This window comes from Toxotes jaculatrix, chromosome 3 (genome assembly GCF_017976425.1).
Source record: "Toxotes jaculatrix isolate fToxJac2 chromosome 3, fToxJac2.pri, whole genome shotgun sequence".
NCBI lineage: Eukaryota > Metazoa > Chordata > Actinopteri > Toxotidae > Toxotes > Toxotes jaculatrix.
In genome coordinates, this window is record NC_054396.1 from 20,641,994 (window position 1) to 20,668,379 (window position 26,386).

At 39.5% G+C, this 26,386-nt stretch overlaps 2 protein-coding genes across 6 annotated transcripts in view; one reads left to right on the forward strand and one right to left on the reverse strand.

Moving 5' to 3' along the window:
- Nucleotides 1–633: 633 nt before the first annotated feature.
- Nucleotides 634–18,540, reverse strand: mars1 (methionyl-tRNA synthetase 1). 2 transcript variants are annotated; one of them, XM_041033764.1, is made up of 22 exons: nt 18,274–18,540; nt 15,004–15,094; nt 14,345–14,423; nt 13,863–13,994; nt 13,042–13,117; nt 12,591–12,775; nt 11,915–12,024; nt 11,622–11,738; nt 11,054–11,257; nt 9,471–9,672; nt 8,963–9,037; nt 8,086–8,256; nt 7,412–7,507; nt 6,485–6,602; nt 6,040–6,253; nt 4,526–4,657; nt 4,040–4,144; nt 3,483–3,678; nt 2,743–2,814; nt 2,422–2,448; nt 1,987–2,130; nt 634–1,361 (listed from the first exon to the last, which is right to left on the reverse strand). In XM_041033764.1, exons 1-22 carry the CDS (start codon nt 18,374–18,376, stop codon nt 1,212–1,214), a joined length of 2,799 nt encoding a protein of 932 aa, XP_040889698.1. In that variant the 5' UTR covers nt 18,377–18,540; the 3' UTR covers nt 634–1,211. The 2 variants fall into 2 exon arrangements, with proteins under 2 accessions (XP_040889698.1, XP_040889699.1); XM_041033765.1 differs by lacking the exon at nt 2,422–2,448 and having other exon boundaries at nt 18,274–18,538.
- A 303-nt stretch (nt 18,541–18,843) lies between these two features.
- Nucleotides 18,844–26,386, forward strand: part of arhgap9 (Rho GTPase activating protein 9) — a 39,434-nt gene continuing 31,891 nt past the window's right edge. For all 4 annotated transcript variants that reach the window (XM_041033447.1, XM_041033449.1, XM_041033448.1 and 1 more), the window contains exon 1: nt 18,844–19,076. The gene's annotated coding sequence lies outside the window, so the exon portion shown is untranslated. The remainder of the gene's footprint in view (nt 19,077–26,386) is intronic.

The window sequence follows — 26,386 nt, forward strand, 5'->3', positions numbered from 1 at the left end:
AATAACAGTTAGGAGCATTTGATGATTTGTATGTAGGACAGAAAGGAACTTAATTCAGAGAGAGCATTTCATCGTCATCCGTTCCCACCATTTTGCAATAAATTGTAACTCCTACTTTAAGGGCTGCAATCTGGCTAGCAGAGATTATTTGCCCCAATTTGTGGAGAGTTTAGGAGCTCAGGAAAAGTTTGAAAGTGCCCAGTGCAGTGTGAGTATGAGAGAATGATTTTTGTTTTTTTTTATTTTGGGAGAGAATTCATACCCTTTCTTACTTTTATAACCCATGGCTTGTGTGTATGTGTATTTAGATAAAGCAAGTAGGACCCGGCTATACTTTCTATGCTGACCTTTTCTATCGATACGGAAATTCATGGTAGAATTATTAGATTGTTCTGCCCTGATTTACTATTTTTATACAATGCTGTAATATATACAAGTGTACTGTAATGGCTTGTACTGTAATATGCCAACTTATCCACTGTTATTTTCTCATTGTAGCCACATAAATTGTTAATCGTAAAATAATATGCATGGCTTTTGTCACTGATGGCATCAAATACATGTATTTTACCATACCATTTATTTTATCCTTCATTGTAATCCCAGATTTACAATAAAAAAAAGAAATGTGCATTTTTTTGTGTCATGTAATATTTATTTGTTTGCCTTGTTAATGACCTGTGTATGAATAAGTGTTTTTGGAGAAACTAGTAGTAACTGAGAAAGAGGGCGGGGGACAGTACAGACACTTTTTAGCTAAACTTAATTTATTTTCTGGATCCAAAAAGGGTATATGTAGCAAATGGCAGGAAAAAAAAAAACAATTTTCCAGAGGATATAAAAAAAAACATCTTTAAATGCGCAACACACCTCCCAATGCTAATATCGTATGCTGACTTTATCACGGGGAGAGTATAAAATCAGTTTCTTTTGGTGTAGGGATTTGGAAAAATCCCTCCATTCTGTAGCTGTATTCATTCAGACTCTGTCTTTGTGTGTTTTCATTTCCCCGTCGGCCTATCCAGCATTTCATTAGTCCTCAGTGCCAATACCACATTGTCTTAGATCCTGTCACGGCTTTGCCTTAAGCCAATACCCTCATCTCTCTGTTAGTGTACATCTTGTTCCCATTCTCCACTATCATACCTCAAACCATTCTATTCTTCCCTTCCTCTGACGAACCCCCGTCATTTTGTTTTCCCTTTTTTCTGTCACTTCTTCTTGCTCTTCTGAGGTGCAGGCTCAGGGTTCTTCCCCTCAGCCACAGCCAGCTGTTTCTTAAGGTCCAACAGTTTGGCCACCTCTGCTGTGATCGTGGCCTTCTCCGCCTTCTGGGCTTTGAGCGCTCGCACCTTGTCCCCCTGTGACAGATAAAATGACAGGGTTTAATTGATTTTTCAAGCTTAAATCTGATTTGATTAAACACTTCAGCTTGTTTGGACCAACAGAGATCGGCAGCTTTCTTGTTAAATAGTAAATAATTAAAGCAGCGATTTTTTGAGTTTCTAATTACAACCATCTGGACTGAGAAATATTGAGTTAAACATAGGACTTTCTTAGGAATTTTTCACCCCCGCATTTGCAGTAAAAAGTATAACGTAAAATTCAAAGACGATAAATTTGTAGACGAACAATTTTGATTAACTAATTACAAATTTACACATTACAAAATAATTTTCCAAATAGAAATACTGATTAAATGCTTAGAAAATTAGCCATTATTTATTTCTGTGGCCAGCAGGTTGTCGCGTGCGTGATTTGATCTTTTTGAGATAATTTTTCGTTCATCACGCTACACGGCATCAGCTTTGTTAACCGTAATAAGAATGATTTTAATAACAAGCAAGGAAATTAAAACTGAAAACAATGTAACTTACAGTGTTTTTTTAATAACAGAAAGATATTGATTACAAAATGACTTAAACATAAGAATTAGGTTTGCAGTTGATAGATCAACAGTGTGTTGCGAACAGCCAGCGATCTCACCTGCTCAGCCACGGCCTGAGTGAGCAGCTTGGCTTTTTCTGGGTCCACTCCGTTCACCGTCGCCACCTCAGCAGCAGGAGCAGCAGGAGCGGCAGTAGCTGGCACAGCGGCAGGCTGAGTGCTGCCAGCGTTCTGAGCTGTCGTCTGGGGGTGGCAACAGACACATGAAGATGTTTGAATCTGAGGCGATTTGATGGTTATTATTTCTAGAATTTATTTACCTCATTTCAGACAATAACACTCATCACTCAAAATGTCGACGGGATTTTGTGAGTCATGATGTGTGAATGGACAGTGAGTCACACTGGACACACAGAGATGAGTAAAAATTCAAAATGTGAGGACAGTAGATGAGCTGCTAATGTTAGTGAAGGCATGCGGTTCGACTCGGGAGCGCCAGTGTGGACTCGCACACAAACAAATGCCGCTCAGTACCTTTTTTTTAGGCGGTTCATCCTCAGGCTAAAGGCAGGCAGTTGAGGAGAAGGTTTAGAGGGGAATTATTTTCATCTATTCGATGGATGCTTGATACATAATTTAAACAGTTATAGTGTTTGCCCTGTATGAAGTTTGAAAAGACTGATACTCAAATGAAGTACATATTCTTATTCCTAATGACAGTCTGACAGAGGACCGTGAATGGCTATGCATTATCTATTCTTTCTTATTTCATTATTCATAAATAGTCAACCTATATTACTACAAGACCTGACTGAACTCATGCACAGACCATTAGGCATCATAAACATCAAATACCTGCTGTCCACCAAATCTCTTCTTCAAAGCCTCGATCTGGTCCACCTCCAGTTTCTGGAACAACGGACTGACCTGGGAATAAAACAGGTTATCCAGGGGAATAAAAGGTAGAAAAAAAGTATATATATATATATATACATGAATATTTTGAAAAAAATTACAATTTGGAACCAGGCCCAAGGCCAGTGTAGCTGGAAAATTTAACCTGGAGGTTCTGCGCTCATCTTTGAACAAAGAGGATTATGGAAGTAAGTAAGCAGATAACTATGTATGAGAAGGTTCCGATCATGATCGCCACTCTCCATTGCAGGATTACACCGATAATAATGGATGAGGTTTGTCAGAGTCATGTGCACATAAGTATTGTGTAGCCCTGGTGTGACATTAGAATAATGTTGTTTGCCGATCCTTGTCTGGAGACTTCAGTTAGGAGTCACAATTGCCTCAGAGACTGAATGCAGCATTGGTAAGCTGCTGCAGACACAGGCCACCACAATTAGACCTGAGGGGACAAGTGGCCTGAGAGAAACTTGGTGTTCGAAGGCTGAGCCCTAGAAACACAGTTTAGGCGATTTATTCTTAAGTGTGTGTGTGTGTGTGCACAGCTACAATGTCCTCCAGAGTACTGAAATATTGACAGACTGTTGCATCCTCATTGTATCACCCAGCATCAACATATTGGACGTTGTGAGTCTGCACATGCATGAACTGCATGTGTGCTGTTTTCAGGTCAAACTCACAGTGCCGATGCGGTGGCCCGCTCTCAGGGTGCAAACAAAGGTGCCAGTCCCTTGCAACATGGTATTGATGCAGGACTGAGAGGCGTTGAGTTGATCCCTGATCGTCTGGCTGACCGTTGGCATGTAAGGCAACAGCATCACTGACAGCAAGCAGGCGATATTCACAGAGACGCCAGTCACTGTGCCCGCACGCTGCCTGAAGAGGACAAAACAGAAAAGCATCAGTCAGTCACTCGGACAATCATGAGTCTAAATCTTTAAATTATTCTTACAATGGATTTTACTGCTCTTCTGCTAGTTTGCTGTGCATAGAAATATTTCCCTCTTCTAAAAATGGATCTTATGAATTCGGTCTCTGCAAGGTTGAATTTAATTTTCCTGTGTTCAGAGATACATGATTGTGAAAGACTGAGTCATTTTTCAGACACCATATAATCTCTGCATTAATAAAGAATAATAATTTACACACACTTTACAGTAGAGAAACACTGAAATCCATCTACCTAATAGAGAATTGCATAGAAAGAGACCGAGTTTGCTGATCAAGGCCATCTCACCTTTCTGTGTCTCCTCCCTTGATCTTCTTCCAGGGTTCATTGACCTGAATGTACTGGTTGCCATGGCGAGAGATGTTCAGGATGTGTTTCAGAGAATCACGGATTCTGGTGGAACATTTGACAATAGCATGACAGTGACAGCAGACCTGTGTTAATCTTGATTTAAAATAGCAGTGCGAACACAACCCATGATAGAGAATCTATTTAAGTGCAAGTTCTACTGCGGGTTTATCTACTAATGTTTTACTTTTAGTGCCGAGACACGTCTCAAGATGATACAACAGACAATCTAAAACTAGTGGTGTATGACTAAACTGTCAATTTAAGTATGCCATTTATGTTAATTTATAATTACTGAATATAACTTATTAAAAACAAGCAGAAATTTTACAAGTCATTTCAATTAAATTGATAAATTTCCTTCTAAATCCCATCATCATCCCTGTATCATTGCTTTTAGCAGGTATGTGATTCGACTGGTCTTACTTGACTTTGTCCATGAGCTGGATGTACTGCTGCAGCTCCCAGCCCACCAGAGCCAGGAGCTTCTTATCTTCCTGCTGTAGCTCCATTGCAGGGACACAACCCTCAAAGAACTTAGTGACAAACATGCCAGCTCTGGAGGAGAGAGGGAGAGAGGGGTTTGAATGAGACAGATGAAAAAAAAAAAAAAAAAGGGTCAGGGAAAAATGTGTGAACAGTGAAAGAAAGGCAGCATAAGAAACAGCAAGAGAGAGAGAGAAAAACGAGGGAAGGGCATGTTACTTGACTTGCTAATTGTTTATAAATTATAGATTTTGTTGTCAGATGTAATACAGAGCTCTGCTGGTGTAAACACAACAATGTACGGCATTGAGCCTCTTCACAGATCCTTCATTGCCTCTAAATTGTAGCTATGTTTGAAGCCAGCAATTTTTGGAACGGGTTTTATGTGTACATCAGGAGGATGCAAGAAAAGTTTTTTTGTCATGTCTGATGCAACAAACTGTTCTATATTTTACACATCTCTCAGCCTCTGAGGAAGGTTTGCCCGACCAACATGCTTTGACATGACTGTCAAATTTACAAGTAACTGTGATTTTGATGTGTGAGCATGAACTTTGTGTGACCTGCATTCTTAATTTGTTTTTAATTAGTGAAACTGCTAAGCCCTGAGGTTTTTTTTTTTCCATCTTGGGAATATATTCTTACTGTTAAAATGACTGAATCATCCTAATCAATAAACTAATGTTTTCTGCTAGTAAATGTCAAGTAAGGTTTTATCCATTTCAGTTTGTCAAGCTGATTATTTGTGCAATTGTAAACAAAATGCTTTTGACTGAACATCCATTAGCTGGAACGCCACAGCCCAAGATTGTTTATGAATTTGAAAAAGTAGAGAATAAGATGGACACATCGCTAACGATGCAGTGATTTAGTGACTGGATCCAGGCAAGGACGGAATTTCTTTTCTGAAGCAGAATACTTTCTACCTCCAACACCTTAGGCTGGATGCAATTTACAAGATATTTTTGAACCAATTAGGCATCAACGTTGCTGCCCGAGACCAATTTTGAAGATCAAGGTACTCTGAAAAAAAACTGCAGAGAAAAATCTTTGATGTGGGATTTAACCCTGATCTTTTAAAAATCATTTGAGGCAATGAAATTGGGGCTAAATTACGCCATCCCAAACAAATTTAGAAAACTAGGGTGAACCTCTTGTAATAGTTACTGCTCTATCAGACTTTTTTTTTCAATGAGTACAACAATCTGAAAACTTAGTAATTGGTCGGGATGACAGTTTTGCTGCAGATATACTTTTTGAGTGAAACTTGTGTTCAAAATGCAAGTAACTTGCGTGGATTGCCCCATTTTTTATTTCACTGGTGATAGATTTGAACTGATCAATACAATTAAAATAGAAAGAAAAAAAAACAGCAACACAAAAAAAATGTCACAAAGTCAGTAAATCCTACTATTTGAAAGTAAAAATTTATGATTATGATGATTATTACCAACCTGTTGATGAAGTTGCCCAAGTTGTTGAGCAGCTCAGAGTTGTTCTTTAGAGCCATGTCAGCCCAGGAGAAGGCTGAATCCTGTCCCTCTGGACGTACATACAGCAGGTAGAAACGCCACACATCAGACGGGATGCCCGTGTCTTTTGCCATGTCTCCAAACACACCAACACCACGGCTCTTGGAGAACTTAGTGTCCTCGTAATTCAGATATTCTGTGGGGAAGTTAGAACGTAAATTACCATCAAAGCTGAACCCCAATTTCTAGCATGAATGCAATCATTCATAATGTCGGTGTTACGTAACTGTAAAACAGAGTGAATGTTCCTTTACAGTCTTTTAAAAAACATTTTAAGATCTGTTGTGAATCCCAATATCACTCTTATAATATAAACTATAAATAATTAATCAAATGCTGGAAGCAGTCCGTTGAAATAAGTGATTACCAGTGGCAACAAGGTGGTTGACCAGAGTGTAGTTGTCTTGAGCTCCCAGTAGAGAGCAGGGGAACACCACACTGTGGAATGGCACATTGTCTTTGGCCATGAAGTTATACAGCTCCACCTGGTGGCAGAGACACAACAATGCACTGTGAGGATGACATCATATTAGATCATCGTGAGATCATCCAGTTCAAAGAGGACTTATCAGCTCTCCCCAACCCCCAACCCCCATCTCTCTCACTCTCTCTCTCTCTGCAAATACAGGCCATCACACTCACATAACAGGAGCTCAGTCGTGGGCTTTTAGATGGATGGAGATGAGATGAGTCAGTGAGAGTGAGGAAGATATGTTAGTTTTTTGTTTTTTTTTTCAATCTGTCAGGTTTTAAGTCTTTTTAATCAAGTTGCAGTTAAATGAAGTCTAGAGAGGTGATAAGTAGCTAACTAGCACATTTCCTGCTTGACATTTGTTACTATATGTGTGGGAGGCAGAGGGGTGTGAAATCTTAAAATATGAAACTCACATGTTCATAAAAAAAAGTAGTTCCACTTTTCTAAGATAACATCATGAACAAAAAAGAAAAATCAAGAAAACCTATGCTGAGACTTACCACAGAGGGGAGGAATCTAGAAGAACGGCACTGACCTACATTATGTTGCTTTCAACCCAATCTACTGTGTCTAAAACTGAATATACATTCTATTCATGATCAAATAGGTTATGTCTTCCTCTGTTTCACATTAGGGTTATATGGGGGCGAGGAATTACACTGTGTTCTGATGGAGAATGCAAAAGACCAGATGGGGCAATGAAAAAAGCAATCAGACCCATTCTGTGTCGTAAAGAAAATCTGTGCCAAGCTTGTCCATTAGTATGGCTCATAAATTCGGACAACATATGCATTGGGGGTGTGAGGTGGGAGGTGGTACCTGATCCGGATTCTTCCACCATTTTTCCCATTTGTCGGTGTAGTTGGCAGTAATGGACAGATAACCAATTGGGGCATCAAACCACACATAGAACACCTACAGAAGCAGAAAGAAAGTCATGAGTGACAAGGGAAGCTTTTTTTTGTGCAACAGAAATGCATTCTGGATGATATTAATCAAACTGAAAGAGGACACAAAGATCAGGAGGAACGAAAAAAAAACCCTCAAGAAGCACATTAACATAGATATAACCAGTGATTACAACAAACAGCAGAGGTTGCATGTCATTCTGAGTTGCTTCATGGGATAAAGTTTCAGAGGTGTGCACTAAAAAAAAAAAAAAAAATCCAACATGTCGAGACATGCAAGACCAAGAAAGTCTCCCAGTGAGGCACAAGTGTGCTATTATAGAGCACTGCAGTATCATTACTCACTGCAGCATTTGTAAACAGTTAATGAAGTGCATAGTCACTGTCAATGTTTAATTAGGATGGTGACCTTAGATATTGAGTGTCTGGATTCATTATCCTCTAAGCAGGTAATACAGCTGAGCAGTGGGACTTTATTATGTTTGTGGTGTGAGCAGTTTGGTATTACTGTGTGCAGAAATACCAAACAACAGCAACATCTGTAATGTGAAAAATAATGTTTTACTCCACGTGACAATGCCAGACCTTCTCTTTAAAGTCAGGGTGAGGTACTGGTGTGCCCCACTGCAGGTCCCTGGTGATGCAGCGAGGTTTGAGTCCATCTCTAAGCCAAGAGCGAGTGATCTGTTTGGCATTTGCTGTCCAGTCTCCTGTGCTGGTCGACTTCTCCAGCCACTGCTCCAGCTGATTCTCAAGCTACATGACAGAGAGAAAAAGCACCCGCATGTTTTACTGTAAATATCACCAAAGGTCACGCTCCAGCTTGGTGGGGACGGCACTATTTAGATTTAATTAAATTAATTTAAGGTAATAAAGTTAACTCAATTGAATTGAGTAAATTTTATTCATTGTCGTTTATTCAGTTCAACATATTTCATTGAATATTTAATTAATTTAAGTCAATTTTGTTTATTTTATTTATATTCAAATTATAATTCTAATTTTACTTATAATTAAACTATATAAAATCATGCAGGAAATGGTCCAGCTGGTCAGGTGGTAAACCTGGGAATTCACTGCTCTGGACATTTAGCCTCATGTGGCATGCGTCCCAACCACTTTGGTTAATTTTCCACTGGTGGTGACTATTGGGTCACCACCAGTTGAGTTAAATTTACACCGAGTTAGAAATTACATTTCATAAATTATATTTAATCGATCAATTAAATTTTAATAAAATGTATTCAGTTTAATTGATTTTCTTTTCAATTGAGACGGAACTCCAGCTTGACAAGCACTGCACTAGTAAAACTACACCTTCCACAAGGTGCCTGTGTTTGAACACTACTTTACACTTCCTAAACTGTCTTACTCTGTCTCCATCCCTGTGGCCAAAAAAAAAAAACACACACACTGGTAAATGGACAACCAAAGCCATTACAATGCAGTGTGAAAACCATACCTTTGGCAGGTCCAGGAAAAGATGTTTGGAGGAGCGGATGACTGGAGTCTGCCTGCAGACTTTACACTGGGGTTCCTAGAGGTGACAACAATGATCAACACTGATTAGGCTAAATTTAACCAGAATTTTTTTCCTGAATTTACTATTTAATTCTTCCATGGAAGTACAAACAATTTCAGGAGTTCCAGTAAATGAAGGGTTATAGTTTTGCCTCTCTGACCAAATACAGAAAGTCTGGGTTTATAGATTCACAGTTCTACACCAAAGTGGAAAACACTGATGCATTTTAGATGTGTGGTGCAGGTGGCATCATAGATCTCACTCCCCAAGTTTTCTCCCTTAATATATATTTACAAGGGAAATTTAAAAATTTCAGTTTCTACCACCATCATTCTCTTAATAGTTGGTTAGTAACAATTAATATAATCACCACAGACTAAAACATGACAATCCTACTCTTGCCCTTTTATAATTACTTAAGATGTACAGTCTCCACCTCCAAACTTACCCTGAGTTCCACAGCATTGATGAGCCGCCCACACTTGTCACACTGATCACCACGAGCTTCTGGGTAGCTGCAGTGAGGACACGTGCCTTCTACGAAGCGGTCTGCCAGGAAACGCTGACAGTTCTCACAACGCAGTTGCTCCACCGTGTCCTCAACCAGGAATCCATGCTTGTGGAGTCGCCAGAAAATGTCCTGGGCTATCCTGAAAAACACAACAGAGGAAAAATGGTTTAAAGATTCTTCAGGGGTTGTGTCTGTGATGCAAGATTTTTCTCTTTTGCCCTATGTTAAAGGCCTACAAACTCAATAACAGTTGTCTTATATGGGCACTAATTAGCCATTGAAACATAGCCACATTTTTGCTTTACGACTCAGACGGACACTGCTCTCTTCCATATTGGAGAGAAAATGATGTAAACTTTCTGGATCAATATAGCAATATAAGAACAAAGCAGTATACTAGGAAAAGAAAAGAAAGAGTTCTGAAGAGTTACTGATTTAGCAATAAAAATATAAGTGCAAAATAGTACAAAAAAAAAGCTGATGGTAATCTTTTATTGTGGGTTGGTAAATCTAAAATGTAAGACCTTACAGCCAAAGCACTTTTCATGAATCAAGTCAAAACTCTTTAATCTGTAGGCTGCTTTCATTTTTCAAAGAACATGGTCCTTGTACCTTTTATGTTGTACTCTATCAAAGCAAAGGCCCAAAACAAGTTTTCATCTGTAATCCTTTTCAACATACAAGCTCAAGAATTTGTCTAATTTTTTACTGAAATAAAGGGCCTCACATTTGTTTCCCCATTTCAAAGTGTAATAACATACAATGTTTTATGTTCTATAGAAAACAAATCCATTACTTTCATATCTGCGATAATTCCTAAGAGAAATCTCATCCGTATTATAAAATTGCGAACTTTACTAATGGATGACTATCTGTCCTTTTAACTGACTTTAAAAAAAGTTAGGTTATGAAAACTGTGTTGTCTAAATCTACCTTCACACACAGCCCCAGCCTCCATGTTGTATGAGTTTGACTAAACTAAATTTGACTAATTCATAAGTAACAGGTGTCACACATTATAACTGTAGTTCCAGACACAATGCTCCTTAACATCACAATAAAAACAAGTATCATTTAATAGGATTTCTTTTAATTTGGTAAACCTCTGAAAAGTAAGCAATAACCTATATTCCACAATCCTGCTCAATAATCTCTGAGATTAAGTAAAGCAGAATTTATGGTTGCAAGGGCTGGACGTCCACACCAGTATCTACTGCAAGATTATAGTAATCCCATGTTACGTAATTTTACAGCAAGTGTATGGTAATTGTACGGAAACGTGTTTGTTCTTTCATACCAAAGCCAAACAGCATCAGAACCACATCCAACCCAGGGGATGACCAGGATCATGAAGTGAGCTCTGGAGACCTCTGTGTTTAGCTTTAACTTTAGCTATGTTGTTTACTTTCTTGAAAGAAAACCGTTTTCTTTTATTTCTCACATATTAGTAGATTAGATTTTTCCACCGTCTGCCCTTAACAGGCCAACAAAGCCTCATTCCCTCTCCTCTCTCCACTTACTCCGTCTGCTTCCCGGTGGTGGTTCTGCCAAAAAAGTCAAAGTCAATCTGGAACCACTTGTAGATGCTGGAGTGAATGGCATGATACTTGTCGCAGATCTGCTGCGGTGTCAGGCCCTCTTCTCTGGCCTTGTTCTCTGTAGCAGTGCCGTACTCATCTGTGCCACACACAAACAGGAGGTTCCAGCCTCGCAGACGGCCATACCTTCAAGGAGAGGATGCATAGATGGAGTACGCGGGACAAGAAATAAGCCACAAAGAAGGTGAGGGGAAGAAAATGATGTGGAAAAGAATAAGAAGGAAATGGAGAAAGAAATGAAAAAGTATAAGGAGTAAAAGAAAGATGAGGATGGAGAGGTGAATAACAGTGAGAATAAGTGAGGAAGGAAAAAAACGAATGAGATGAGATGGAAAATGAGATAATAGATAACCTGTTGGTGTGGAAGACTATGATGGACAGCTCTCCTTGTAATATTCAGAAGGTTGTTTCATACATTACAACTATGTATATACCTGTATCTCTTTCAAGTATATGAATATAAAAATGTGCTTGATGCAGAAATTCCCACCTGGAGAAGACGTCAGCACTGAGGACACAGCCAATGATGTTACCCAGGTGGGGGACATTGTTGACATAAGGCAAGGCACTGGTCAACAGGATGTTTCGCTTGCCCTCCTGTGGCAAACTGAAGGGGAAAAAAACAGAACTGAATTTGAAAGAGGATCTTAGGTGATGTGATCCCCCATAAGATTCTATAACATCCTAAACTACAACATGCAGTAAACACTCACTGCACATCTCTCTGAATGGAAGTATCTGATTAATGTCTAGATTGAGAAAATTGCACTTTTGGGTACTTACATGGGGTGTTTTCTCTCTGTAGACTTTGCACTGGCATCCAAACCTTTGTTCCAGGTGAGAACAGCAGCCTCCATCTCCTCTTCTGAAACCACACGCTCTCCCTCTTCACACTAAACAAACATGAAGATATAGACAACACATTAACTGGAAGCTAAACTGAAACCAACATTTAACAAGTCATCATCAGCTGACATTGGGGACTCACAAAGTTTGACCATTTCAATGATGCAGAAAAGTAAAAATCAGGAGGCACAGCAGTATGTGCACAAACTTGCTCTTGCGTTCAGCCACTGTATTAGCTCTAAGACTCATAAATCACCAACTGACACCTCACCTCTAGATCTTTAACGCAAAGGCACATGGCAATCTAAGATCCTTGCACCCTGCAACCTCCTCTAACAGGGAACCATAACTCCTGCTGCTACATTTGATTGACACCTGTTCAAATGCATATTCTATGTCCTAAAACACGTGTTAATTTAGACAGAAAATGTGGGAAAGTAAACGTGACAATACATGTCTTGAAAGGTGTTTTGTTTTTTGCACTTATAGCTTGAAGAAGACAAAAAAATAAATCTTGGAAACCTCACAGGGTTTCCTGAGGCATAAGCACAAATGTAGTTACCACTTTTGAATGCTTTAAGTCTAATAGTCATCCTGATGATCTAGCAGATACCTCAGCAGGGTTGCTGTTGCATGGCTGTGTGTCTCTGCACTGGCTGCTCTGAGGGGCAGGCTGCCTCTGCATGTAGCTCTTCATACCCTCCAGGCCTTTTCCCTGAAGCACTTTCTGAGCAGCAGACTGGCAACTGTGCATAGCAGCCACACGGTCAAACCAAGCCTTCACAGACTTGTGTTCACCTGTAAAAAAATGGGAAAAAAAATGGTACGGGAGATAAAAGGACAGAAAAAAGGAGAAAAAAGTGAAGGGTTGCAGCAAGGATTGTTTGAAGATAGAGAAGGAGAAATTGGAAATAAAAATTTGAAGATAGAATAAAGGAAGCATTTTTAAAATAAATAAGAAAAATAGAGAACTACTTGAGGTATTTAAAAAGGAAACAATTAGTTCATGTATGGACAATTTATGCAAAGGCCAACAATAGAGAACAAAGTATATTAGTACTTACCCAGTGCTAGTGAAGACTCAGATAAAACAGGGTACAGTGCAGCCCACAAAGCAACATCAGCAACCGAAACTGCTTCCTAAACACAGCACATATTAGTGAACATTATTTTTAAGAAATTAAAGCACACTGTTCCATGTCACGTGTTCTTTCCAGTCACCCCATCAAAAACCTAAATGCGTGTTGTTTTGAAAGCCATAAACAATGCAGAAGAGGGATCCATCCGACCCCCTGTGACTTTCTACATACAAAACAACTGCGAGGAAGACTATTTTCAGCATGAGTGTGTTTTGTGCTTCCATCTCACTAAATAAGTACTATATCTATTGGAGTAACTGTTTTCTTTAGCATAATGCAGGCTTCCTCCAAGCCATGCTGATCACCAAGAGACTTAACAAAACATATTTCTGTACACATGAAACATGTGACAGACACAGATGACTTTTGCCACAGGGGCTGCAAATACTACAGAGAACTGACCCCCCCCCCCCCCCCCCCCCCACATACGCACACACACCCACACGCCAGCACATCTGCCACATAAGGGACCTCCTCCCCAGATGAATCTTTTTAACTTAAAAATGCATCACTAGCTCAGCATCAGCTGCAGAAAAAAGAAGAGAAGCAAAAGAAATGTTGCCGGAGGAGCCTGATATGGCACACAGGAGGGCTCAGTCAAACTCAGCTGAGCTTCCAAAGAGACATCATGAACTTCTGACTTGCTCATGTATTATATAGACCTGAAAAGGTATTGACAATAAATATGGCAAATAAACAGGAAAATAAGAAATACAGTAGCTGAACAAGAGATTTTGGTACTGTACCCCTGTTAAATATGGCGTGTTTCCCTTGCTCAAGCTTTGGTCCAAGTAGTTTAGGGGTCCCTGGAGGACCTTAGACACCTCTGGGCCACTTCTCTGCAGCACTGCCATGTGAAGAGCCTGTAGCAGCGCAGGCTGCACAAATAAGACAAAACAGAGGTTAAGTAGAACTGATCCAATGACATTAGAGCAAGCAAAGTAAACCAAAGACGTGTGACTAAGGCTAAGAAATTTCTCTACTACAAAGCGCATAGAGATTGATTTCTCAGTATTTGTTTCCGTACATTGTTCTTTTGAGAGCATCATTTTTTAGCTGCATGGATTTATGTCCGCTTTGGCAACACGATGAAGAACAGTAAGTGTATTCTGTACAAAGACTGTACAAACGTATTAACTTTAAAAATAGTTTACAAGAGTTTTAGTGTTTTGTACAACAGATTTCAAGCAAACTGTAAAGTGTGTTTTTTTTCCCACATAGAGTTTACCTGAAGATCTGTGGCCTCCCATTCAAGCCACTGATTGCAAAGCTCACTAGATTGTTGTCCATTTACTTCAAATAGGTATCTGGAGGGAGGGGGGGAGGGAGGAGTTAGTTACAGCGTGCCTCTGAATTTTGCTGCAAAGTACAGCAACACAAATCTGTTAAATATCAGCCTTAAAACATTATTGATAAAATTATCTTTACTCTCTGTTACTGTGGTTTGCTTTAGTTGATATTATTAACCCGGCATTATCAAATCAATACATTACCAGATCTTTTGAAAGGGTCAAAGGATCAGTTCAGCCAAATTACAAAATCCATTTTTTTCATTTACCTCTAATGGTATTTCACCATGCAGATACTTTTGTTTTTATTTGCCCAGGTTTTAAGATGTCGAGCTCAGAGATTTCTGCTGCCAACCCAGTACAACAGAGGTGAAGAATATTTAATTTATGTGGCTCACAGCAATAAAACCTGGAAAAATAAAGCCAAAGCTATTTGCGTGGCTGGGTACCAACTGAGGTAAGTGACATTTTTTTTAGAATTTTAGATATCTGAAAAGTTATATAGAGGCAGCGACTAACAGTCTCCACATTCATGCCTAACTGGCACTGACATTAATAAATAGCAAAGCAGAAAAGTCTATGTATATATTTTACGGACTGGCAGATGGCATTGGAGCTGAAAAGGTGCAGTCCACTAGGCAGGAGCATGGCTGGCAAAGTTGGACGGCTAAGGAAGGGCACCACTCTCTCTGAAAAAAGAAAAAAGATCATGAGTTTGTTTAGATCATTTTGAATACGATACACAACAGCAGACATAATTCCTATGGACATGGGTGTTTCTGGACTAGCCACACTTCTTCACCTGGCTCGTAAACACAGATGCAAGTTGTAAATCCTCTTTCTAATTAGGCTGAACGATCTAATTGGAAAAAAGATCTAATTGCGATTTTTCTGGCAGATATTGTGATTTCAATTTGATTCACGATTTTCTTCAAATCAAGCTTCAGTGTAATATTCACAATGTACAGTAACATTTACAAACATGACAGAAAATTACATCATGCCATTAAAACATTAAATGCAATTAATGCAAGAATGAAAACTAAAGTTAAGAATTGATTTCAAATGTATTTATTAACAAGAAACATGCATGTACATTCTATAAAGTTCTTTACCAAAGGCAGATATTACAAATGAAGAACCAAATGATCTTGCCCAACAGCCTTGTTTCCCTGTGTCTTCGGCTGCTCTTATCATACGGAGTTATGCTGGCAAAAGATGCTGTAATTGTAATGTGTTTGCTACTACGGGCCTCAGCGTCATTTTCGCTAGACTCACTAGACTTTTTCCTCATGCACTCGTCATGCAAATGCCTGTGGTGATTTTTCAAGTGCCGGTATAAACTGGTTGTGTTTCTGCTGGATGTTGCAACTTTAGCGCGACAGATTTTGCACAGTACGGGTTTTTGGTGCACATCTGCAGCCTCAAACCCGAAATACTCCCAAATGACCGATGTGCTGTTTTTCTTGGGGATTACGGTAAATCCCGTAACTCCTCCTTCTGGTCCAGTTAAAGCCACTTCAGAAATTAAGGAGCAGGTGGAGCAGTTTATACTGATTGCGTTAGCGTGACCTGTCCACGAGCAGCATCTTGCTTCTGATTGGTGAGCTTGGCAGGTAGAGAGCAAAGGGGGAGTTGTAGGTTTCAGCAGTGAGGATCACTTCCGCGTTCAAAAAGCTGCAGTTCCTCGGCAATTCTCCATTGACCCACATGTTAAAATAGCCAACTTTACAGCCTAAAAAAAACATATTTACAGCCTGGTACATTTTTTGTTTTTGGTACTCTAGGACGTGGTTACGTTGAGTGACAGCTCCATAGACGCTTTAGCTCTTTGCTAAAGCATCGGCTGGGCTAGGCGGCTACATCCAGAGGCCTCCGGCTACCTCCAGCGGTTGACAAGGGCTACAGAGTCCGTGTTTGTTTGCCAATGTTCGGATAGGTTTTTGTGACAATATGGCTTGTTGTAGTGTGGACTGTACTAACCGACCGTCGAAAGAGTCTGCATTGCAGTTTTTTCGGTAAGTAAATTTCTCACTATTTTACCTGGATGTTTGCACTAATTAGCATGTATTGGCATATTTTGCCGCTGGCTTATGACTTAGTTGCCGATTTATGGTCGCTGCTGATACAGATAGAGGACCGGAGCAGCTAATGTTAGGAACGCTGTTGCGGTGTGTTCCGTGCTCTCAGAGTCCGTTTATTGCGGGAATACTACGCTACAATTTTATTTCGTCTCATTTTTTCTGTTTAAAAAGTTCGACATTGCATGGACAGAGCAGCTCCGACAGTAAGCGGCTGCTGTTGTTTGTGTGCTGCTGTAACTGTAAGTGGATAGTGGATGGAGGCAGCGGCGAAAGCCGGTAAATATTAAATATTGCTCCGAGCTAAGTGGCAGGGTTCTCGGCCGGCTGACCCGTAGAGTAACCGCCTCTTCGCCAAATATGGAAAGTGTAAAATCCAAGATGGCGCAGCCCATTGTTTGGTCACAAAACCGACTCCCCGAAACCAGTGGGTGACGTCACGGGTGCTGCGTCCATGTCTTATACAGTCTATGGTATGGAGAGGGTATGTAGGTGTAAAATAGTTGACAAAGCAGATCCTGGGTCAGTCAGGAGCACTGCAAAAAACCGCAGCTTTGGCGATCACATGATCGCGTTATCTGAAATCCCAGTTTCGATCAGAAAACGATAAATCGTTCAGCCCTATTTCTAATGACTGTCTTTAGAGAGACAAATAAGAAATCTACATCCATTAGTTGTACATTAGGTCTTTAGGTCTTATTTCAACACACTTAAGCAGAGATTGTGTTTGAATTTAAGATTGCAACTTCAAGGAGAAGTAATAACATGACACTCCTCAAATGCTCAGGGGATAATCCTGTGATCAAATTCTCAGCCTCAATACTTATCACCAAACTTGCTTCAATAGTCTGAGAAGAACACAAAGGTCAAATTGAAGGTCAAGGATTTGATCTTTTAAATCTGGAATGCATCAGAACTCAGGGCAGATAATCGCATGAAGGGATTCTGATTACATTTTTTAAATAGATGTCTTTAGATGTCTTTACGTTGATGGTGGATACAACAGGAATAACACTTTCATTTTGTATTACAGTCACCTTAATAAATGTGCAATATTTCAAACACTGTATAAAATAATGGCTAAATAACACCATTCTTCCACAACCCAAGCATTGTTAGTATATGTGTATTTCTAAATACAGTACATTAATTCATGCACTGTGGCTGCATGGCAGATGGTCCTGGTTATTCATCTCTGTGATCCATCTCCCAAGGAGCACTAACACACTTCTGGGACTGGGCGTGGAGCATCTCTCACATGTCTGAGACAAACATTGTAGTTGGAGCTGCATTAATATCAGTATCTCTAAAATATCACCACTTTGTTTATATCGAGGAAATAGGCACACACAAAAAAAAAACCCAAATCTGATTCAGCCCTGCAACTTTTAAAGTATCCAAATAAATCTTGTACGAAGGTAATGTATATATAGCGTACAGGTAGAGGCTCAACACCTGTAGCTATGCACTTATAAACAAAGGCTACGCGAGGCTGCACAAACAAACACTGCTAAAACAAGACAAACAAAGCAGTGATGTGCAGCAAGACTTTTCTAGCTGCTTCTCAGAAATACAGGTCGACTGACCACTCCATTCATCGTGACTGACACCGACAGGCAGTTGTGAGTTACAGCTAGCTCGCCATCGCATAGTAGAAACCGTCGGTTATAGCACAAATTCAGCTCAAACGTGAAAAAACCAACAGGTTTCACGTATCCTGATTAGTCTGTGCTGCCTTTTGACGGTTAGATTCACAGGTTAATACAAAGCTAACCATCTTGTCTTACCTTCGTGGTTGACATACTGAACGTCACACTGAACTCCAGTCACTTCTAACGCAGCTAACACCTTCAGGCAGTGCGGGTTGCCTTCACTTACGAAGAGCTTCATTTGATCGTTTGTAGCTACTCCGCTTTGTTGGGACCGATCGCTCAATTTAATCGTGGCAATATTTTCACTTTAAACTAAAGACAAGTAGCTGTTCGTGGTAAGTTTGCCGGTGAGTGCCGTCCACTCCACACACACGCTGATGCAAGCAATGTCGGCCCTGTCACAAATGGCGGAGTTGTAGTTTTGGATAGATGTCTGTGTTGTTGTCAGAAACGGTAGCAGTCTGCTGAAAGGTCTACATCTCCCACAAACCCCTTCTCCGAGCGTAATTTCGCGTTACAGTGGTTCTGCTTGTTTTCATTTCCACTGTAGCGCCGCTGGGCGGGATACGTCTCCCATATCTGCTCATCACACTCCGGGCGGCGTTTTTGGATTAAATGTGCGCACCGCAGAGCCGCCTGCTCTGATTGGTTCCGTGTTAAATCATATTCTTAAATCACCAAACCCACTAAACCCCTTAAAGAGCCCGGAGGTTGTACCAGCATGGACTGTGTCGAGCAACTTAATGCAGGTGTATGACTGATAATTTCCAAAAGGGCACGCCGGATTTCCTCTCTGTGCTTTCCGTAAACTATGCCAAGTTATAAATATTTTCATCTTTCCCACGAGAAACGCGCAGCAAACTGTCCAAAACGCAACTCCTGCTATCGCTGCAGTTCACTCCAAAAATACAACTGAGCTGTCACCTCGTCGCTGCAAGGTGAGTGATGTTGTGTTTCTCAAATACGGAGGTTAGATTTCTGCTAATTTGACTAGTAAGTCAACTTATTTCCTGCAAAGAATACTATTGAGGACAGTAGTTATGCAAGATAAAGTTCCTCTGTGACGCTCTCTGCCGTATTTTAGTCTACTGTTCTAGCGGTGTAAATAAATTCAAATTCACTAGATATGTAGGATGAAATACAGGGTAGATTTATTTAAGATAAATGCTTTTAAAGTTGTTAGATCACATTATTTTATTGCCGGCTAGATCTGGCTACAGGTTTCAAAATCTTACTCTCAGTCAGGCCTATGTCTCATTCAGCATGAATAAGATTATCACAGTATATCTCATTCATTTAATGATATTTTTGTTTAATAATCACCATTCTGTACATTTGTGGAGCCTGTTAATGCCTTATTTTGAAAAATGCATAATGCACTTTGTTTTAGCTAATTTAAACCTTGATTCAGCAAATTAAATCACAATGCAGAGCATCATAATGCTCCCACCCACTGCAAAGTTGGCGCAAAAAAAGTTGTAGGGCCATGCTGCAACTCTTTCAGTATTATTTAGCAACATATTAGGTCTGCATACAAAAATAGGTCACAGATTTTGCATTTACTAAAATAACAAGCCCACCTTTTCCAAAACAACATATTTTTCCAGTAGCTTATACCGTCACAACTGCTTAAACTCAACTGGGGCACCTCAACAGAGCCGCAAACGGCCAACTTTTAGACCCAACAGCACTTAAAACGCTTCAACCTGCAACCATTTCCTGTGGAAGAACACTTTCCACATTTTACAGTTTCCTGTCATGTAATGTAATGTATTTTTTAAATAGACTTTTTCTTTCAATGTTTGTATATCTAGTCCTCCAGGCAATGATTTATTCTCACATTCTGTGGTGCTCAATGGTGCTGAGGCCGTGACCTCATTATTGGTCATCTCCATAAGTGTCACACTGATTTAAAAAAAAAAAAAAAAAAAAGAAAAGAAATAGCTGATCTTAGCACTTTGCATATGACAGACTTCTTTAAATGCGGAAATATTTGCATGCTTGTGCAAGCGAGTTAGCCTTACATGTTTCACAGAAAGTGCATGGATCGGTTAACCACATGGTGCAATGGAAACAGTTTGACTGATGCAGAGCATTTTTGCTTTTTCATAATCTGTTTTAAGTCCATGCAAAGCAGGAGATTTGCTCCCTTTTTCACCAGCCTGTGACGACACAGGCTTGAAAGATTATTCTCCAGTTGCAAGTTTGCTGATTAAAAGCGCCTTGTACCATGTGCAGCATTAGCGGCAGGGTTACAAGTTTGATGTAATTACTAGTGTGCTCCACAGATTGCTGTTGTGGATGCAGCGTCAAAGTGAGATTGAGAGATTGAAGTGTTTTACATTGTGGTGTGTTACCAGTCAGATTATTCTGTTGCTCTGGGATATGTGAGCAAGTCTGTGGTCTCTCTTTTTTTTCTAACTGTGAGATGTGTGTCTTCTTGCATGCATGCTGTTGCAATGCAAAAATATACAGGACATTACAAACTGCTTTCTACTGTACAGACCAGGCAAAAAGCCACAAAATGAAAGTGTCTCTACATGCAGTTTTGGGACATCTGGCCTTTCCACATCTGAGAGATGAATATTTGTTTTTTGGTACTTTTTTGCTCGCTTGGTTCAGATCACATTGGTCTGTTGACGGTACTCTAGTTGTGATTAACTTGTAATGGTTTTTAACTGCCTATAAATGAAATCTGGTCTCACTAGTGTGTCGTTTCTCAACTTTTCTTGTCTATGACCTAATTTCTGTGTCTCAAAAATTCTCATGACCCCAAGCTAGTAACGGGATTTCACATGGCATACTTTCAAGAGCAAGGGATGGCTCCAACAGATAATATAGAAATTATAGCATAGTAAAAATGTATTAGTTATTTAAAACACATACATGATAATGTATTTAGTACACCTAATTGAAACTTATAGAAGGTGAGGGTTTTTTGTTACTGTTTTAGAAAGGTCATTTGGTCAGCTGTAGCTTGAGGTACAACCCGATTTATGTGAATAAAGTTAGATGATCATGCAGTATATGCTGGGGACTCCAAGTTTAAGAAAGTCTGAAGTAGAGCATCGTTTGAGCCTGATCTTGTATGACGATGTCTAGCAAGAGTGGATTTTTCAGACGTTGTCACTAACTAATAGGTAAGTAAAAAGATCTGAATCAGTTTGAGTTCAGTTTGTTTATTACACTGGTCTTATAGTTGGAAGACCGTGGTGTGTTGCTGAATACGCCAAATGGATTCTCCTGTTAGTGCAAACCATGTCTCCTATTTACTCACTATGCTGTACTGTCTACAATGTATGAAAGCGGCTTCCCATATCTCAACTAATGTATAGTAGCCCCCCACCCACCGTCCAGCACACATAAACACATACATACACACACACACACACACACACACACATCTGTGCTTGTTTTTAATCCGATTTAATCCTCCATTTACTTTTAGTGTCTGTGCAACGATTTGTGCTTTCACTAGGTTGTATTATGTATAGGTGCAACACTACACATCACTGTCATGATATATGTTATTGTCAGAATTCTTTATGAATAATCACGTTTACTGGGCATGCTATTTCACACACTCATATTTTAGGAATAAATTAAGTTTGCATGATTAATTGATTAGTTGATGAACAGAAAAGTTGCAGAGTTCATATATCCAGTGAATCTAAGGAAAAATGGAAGGAAATTAATTTTTAGAAAATCAATTGATAACACTTGAACCAACCATGGGTAAACACTCCTCTAATGTGTGACTCATCCTAAACCCATATTGTTATTTGTCTAATGTTCCTTTATTGAACAAATAACTCCTTTAACCCCCTGTGGTCATCAAAGCTGTGTCTGCGTGTGTGCCTCTTCTCTGTAGCATTTGCCTTCAGAGGCTTAGCTGCTCTTCTTGTGCCCCAACAGTATCGTACTCACTTCAGCTGTGCAGGGCTGAAAGTGGGTCTTTGACTTGCCTGATAGCTTTTGACAGCTCAATCTCATCCCTGGTGGATCAATGGAGCTCAGCACTCTTCATTAAAAACATCAATGTACTGCACATTCCCACAGGCTCAACCCACAAGCCCAGTCAGAGAATGAAGGGATTTTTTTTTTTGATTCTCGATTTATTCTCGAAAAGATAATTCTTGACTTCTATGTGATATTTTATTTTCTTTAATTTTTTCTTCAGTTATTATATAGGAACACATTGAAAGAACACCTTGTTTGTTTGTTAATAATTGACACTTAATATGAGTATAAGCGACAATATGCACAATGTTGGTCAAACATTACCTTCCATGTGAACGTAATTAGTGTTTATTTCGGTTCATATCACATAGTGAATCAACAAAACGTCAAAGAAGGAGGGTGCTCACCTGATGGTCCCAGTGAAACCTACCCTCCCTTTCACCCCTCAAAACCCACTGCCAACATCGAGAGTGCTAACTTACTACAGGGATTGAAACATTAAGCACTGTTAGTTCTACTAATAGAATAACAAATCTTATTCTGTTTGATTGCTCCAGACAAAAATCAATGCACTGCAAAATCCATATCTTGGCAACGTTAGTCTTACATTCAAATCTAAACAGTCTTTACCTCTGTTGAGAAATGCATGAAAGACACAGCGTTAAAGTAATAAATCATTCTTGTCTTCAAATTATTAGTTGATTTATCAGTTAGTTGATTGGCTAAACAATAATTATCAAAAGATTTCAATTAATCTTTCAGGTAATTTTTCAAGAAAATGTCAATTACCTGTTACAGCAGAGAATTTGCTGCTTTTCTGTGTTTTATGCAATCATAAATGGAATGTCTTAGTGTTTTAGACTGTTCATCAAAAAAACCAAGCAAATTTGAAGGCTCCACTTTAGGCTGTCACTACTTTCTGACATTTTGAATGATTAATTCAAAATGTGATGCCATGTGATCATCTGAAAACATGATTTACACCTGAGTACTGTTAAAAGTAAAAGCGTGAGGTGAGATGGATATTTTTTTTACGGTATTTCACATACATAAGAAAAGCTGCTTGATGGAACAAGAAGCTTTTCTCATAAGCTTATTCCTCTTACTAAAATAAGCTTATTATTCTTTAACTAAAAGTAAGTTGGCTGCATGTTTTTCACTTTCCATTTTTTTCCCTATAAAATGCATAAGCTAATTAAAAACTGTGATGCCTGAATGAATTCTTTCAAGCGTTTAAAATGCCCCCTGAGCAATCCTGCACTATTTTGCCTAACAGGCAAACATTGGTCTGTCTGGTTGTTGTTTATATTCAAGTGAGGGAAATGAGAGCTTGAATATTATACAAGGGAGCTCTCTGAGGAAGTTTGCTATGTGTCGATGCAGGCTGCAGCGTTCATTGTAAACACAAGTATTGCGTCAGCAAATGCTTGAAATGATGGCATCGCACATATGAAATGTTGTTATATGCAACAAGAAGAAAGAAAAAAATAACACATACTGGAGACACTGAGGATAGTAGTTGGTCGTAGAGCGCGGAGGGTTGTTGTCATGATAATAGTAGAACAAATGAGCCAATGGTAGCTTTACTGCCATTGCCTGCTTTTTGATTGGCTCACTGACAATTTACACATCTAATCAGTGAGAGTATCCAGCCCACCTGTTTGGTCTCACCCGCGCACGCACACACACACACACACACACACACACACACACACACACACACACACACACACACACACACACACACACACACACACACACACACACACACACACACACACACACACACACACACACACACACACACACACACACACACACACAAGCCATGCATTCACACATGTTCACACAGGCAGCCAGCAGTCACACTGGGAAACGCAGTCTGTGTTTCAGTGTCTCTCTCTGGTCTAATCATCAATAATGCACGGCTTTGGGAGGATGAAAGGCTGTTTTGGCTTGAGGCATGTGTCTCATATGGAGAGAGAGACATCAGAGCTAGTAGTTATAACCGTACATGCACAGACAAAAGTGAGTGTTCCTTCACATTGCTGTCCTAAGTATAACTGCTCATCAGGCTGAGGGTGGACTGACTTTAGGCTAAAAGTGTACATTGATAAATTAATAGATATAAGGAGAGTTTTTTTCTTTCTTGAGAAAAAAGATTTTATTTAGGGCCAGATAGGAAAATTTGACCTGACTTTTGGCTTAGCCGTATTCACAATTAAGTTGTTGACTGCTAATTGCTAAAGGTTAAGTATAAAATGTTAAAGATCTTGAATCATCAAAGTTTAAGGTTTCACTCTGTGATCTTATAATCTGTTTCAGGTGTAGTTTAGTCAGAGTTTTGTAGCACACTGATTGGGTTTGCATTGATTTTAGGAAAATTTCAAGGCACTTCTGTGCTCATTCCAAAATATACTGCTGTGTTACAATTCCTTTTACCCATCATGTATGATTGTATGATGTGATGCAATACTTCATCTCACACAGCCTTACTTGACTGTGCGTTGAGCAGACAAACTAGAGATGCTAGTTTGCAGAGATCATGCACAATGCAGCGTGTCTCATGTCACAGTGAAGAACTTGGATATGAGCAGCATGTTGTTTGGCTGAGGTAGTTATTTAAACAGCTGCTGTGTTAAAATTCCATTTTTAAAATTTGTTTTTGTGTTAATTGAAGTTACTGAACAGAGTGCGTGAAATGGAGAAACTTGTTCTCTTCTCTCATTTTCCTGTGAACGCTTTGGTAATAGGCATACATATGTAAATACATGTACAGTCTACGTGCGTATGTGTGCATGTGTTTGCTGTGTGTATACGGATGTGGGAGTGCACACCAAAACGCTTTGAAGTTCCTCATTCACTCCATATTCCTCTTCCCCATGTCTCATCTCTCTTTGAAGAGCATGTAGCTATGATTATTAAAGCCGCCCTCTTTCGACTTCAAACGTATAGAATGAATATGGATATGATGTGACACCAAACTTTGCACCAACACCCTTCACTCTCGTCCTGCTGTGTGGTGAAGTTTGATAGGCACAGCGGCCTTAAACTCTCTCTGTGGGAGCTTAACAGGCCATTCAGTGGCTTATCTCAGAACTGAGACATTATTTACACCTGAAGTAGAGGTATTTGCAGTAGTTCTGACTGCACTGATGGGGCTACAGGGGAACATTGCAACTTATTCCCCATTTGCTCTTAATGCTTGTCATACTTTTCTTTTCCTGGCATCAGCTCAGGTGCTCTTTCAGCATTATAAAGGCTTTCTAAACATGAACTGCTTGTTTTATCCCCCCAGCCATATACTTTATTACGTGGTAATTTGCATTCTTTCACTCAGCCTCCCCTCTAGCCTCAGGGTGTTTTCAAAGGTGTCATGATAACATTATCTGCAGCTGTTTTGCATGCATGCCTTAGACCATAAACTACACAATGTGTATAGTTTACACTACTGCTTACGAAAGCATACCATATTTTTGCAAGCCTCTCTCAGATCTTAGTGTGTCCTTGAAGACACCCTCAAACAGCTGTGGTACCACGTGTTGATGACCAAAAAGGATTTTCCTCTGTGCTCCCCTCAAACCTCAGTTTAACACATATTTGTATATGAGCATGAGATTTAGTGTGTGCTGTGGTTAAACTTGCTTGAAAAATACTTTCATATTCATCAAAAAACACATCAGATACAAGTTATTATTCATATATATATATATATATATATATATATATATATATATATATATATATATATATATATATATATATATATATATATATATATATATGAAAGTAGGTTTCAAGTAGATTTTCGTGCCATTGTGTCAAGAGCTGAAATCCATGAAGTTAATCTAAAAATTGATGTGTGCTTTGGAAAATGGTTGACTAATGGTTGACTTAATCCAAGGGTCTTTCAGGATAGTTGACTTGACTGAAAATGTAAAATGCTGATGGTATAGCATTCTAAGATGATTTGGATGAACATTATGTCCTCTGCTCCACTTCTAATACCCATGTGGTGGAAGTGCTAACTAACTTTGTGGCTGATCTCCAATGTCCAGTGGCACTGTTGACCAGCCAGCTCTGCGTATGGATCGATAGCTCAATCAATTAACTGGTCTGCTGCTTGTTTTTGTTTGGTCAGCACACAGGACCTCTTTTGCTCTGTTTTTACCTCTATGCATGTTCCTCCTTCTCAAGTGCAAATATGGTTTCTACGCATGAATGGGTAACACCCAGCTGACACTCTCCCTATCTCTGTCGTGCCCTCTGTGTTCATCTCTCAAGCAAA

What these genes read in the sequence shown, in the direction of transcription:
- mars1 (XM_041033764.1), bottom strand. Translation starts at nt 18,376, where the DNA reads ATGAAGCTCTTCGTAAGTGAAGGCAACCCGCACTGCCTGAAGGTGTTA. An exon ending in CAACCACCTTGTTGCCACTG is followed by an intron (nt 6,254 to 6,484) that starts GTAATCACTTAT and finishes ACTTCCCCACAG; the next exon opens with AATATCTGAATTACGAGGAC. An exon ending in AGAGATTTGGTGGACAGCAG is followed by an intron (nt 2,449 to 2,742) that starts GTATTTGATGTT and finishes GCCTGCCTTTAG; the next exon opens with CCTGAGGATGAACCGCCTAA.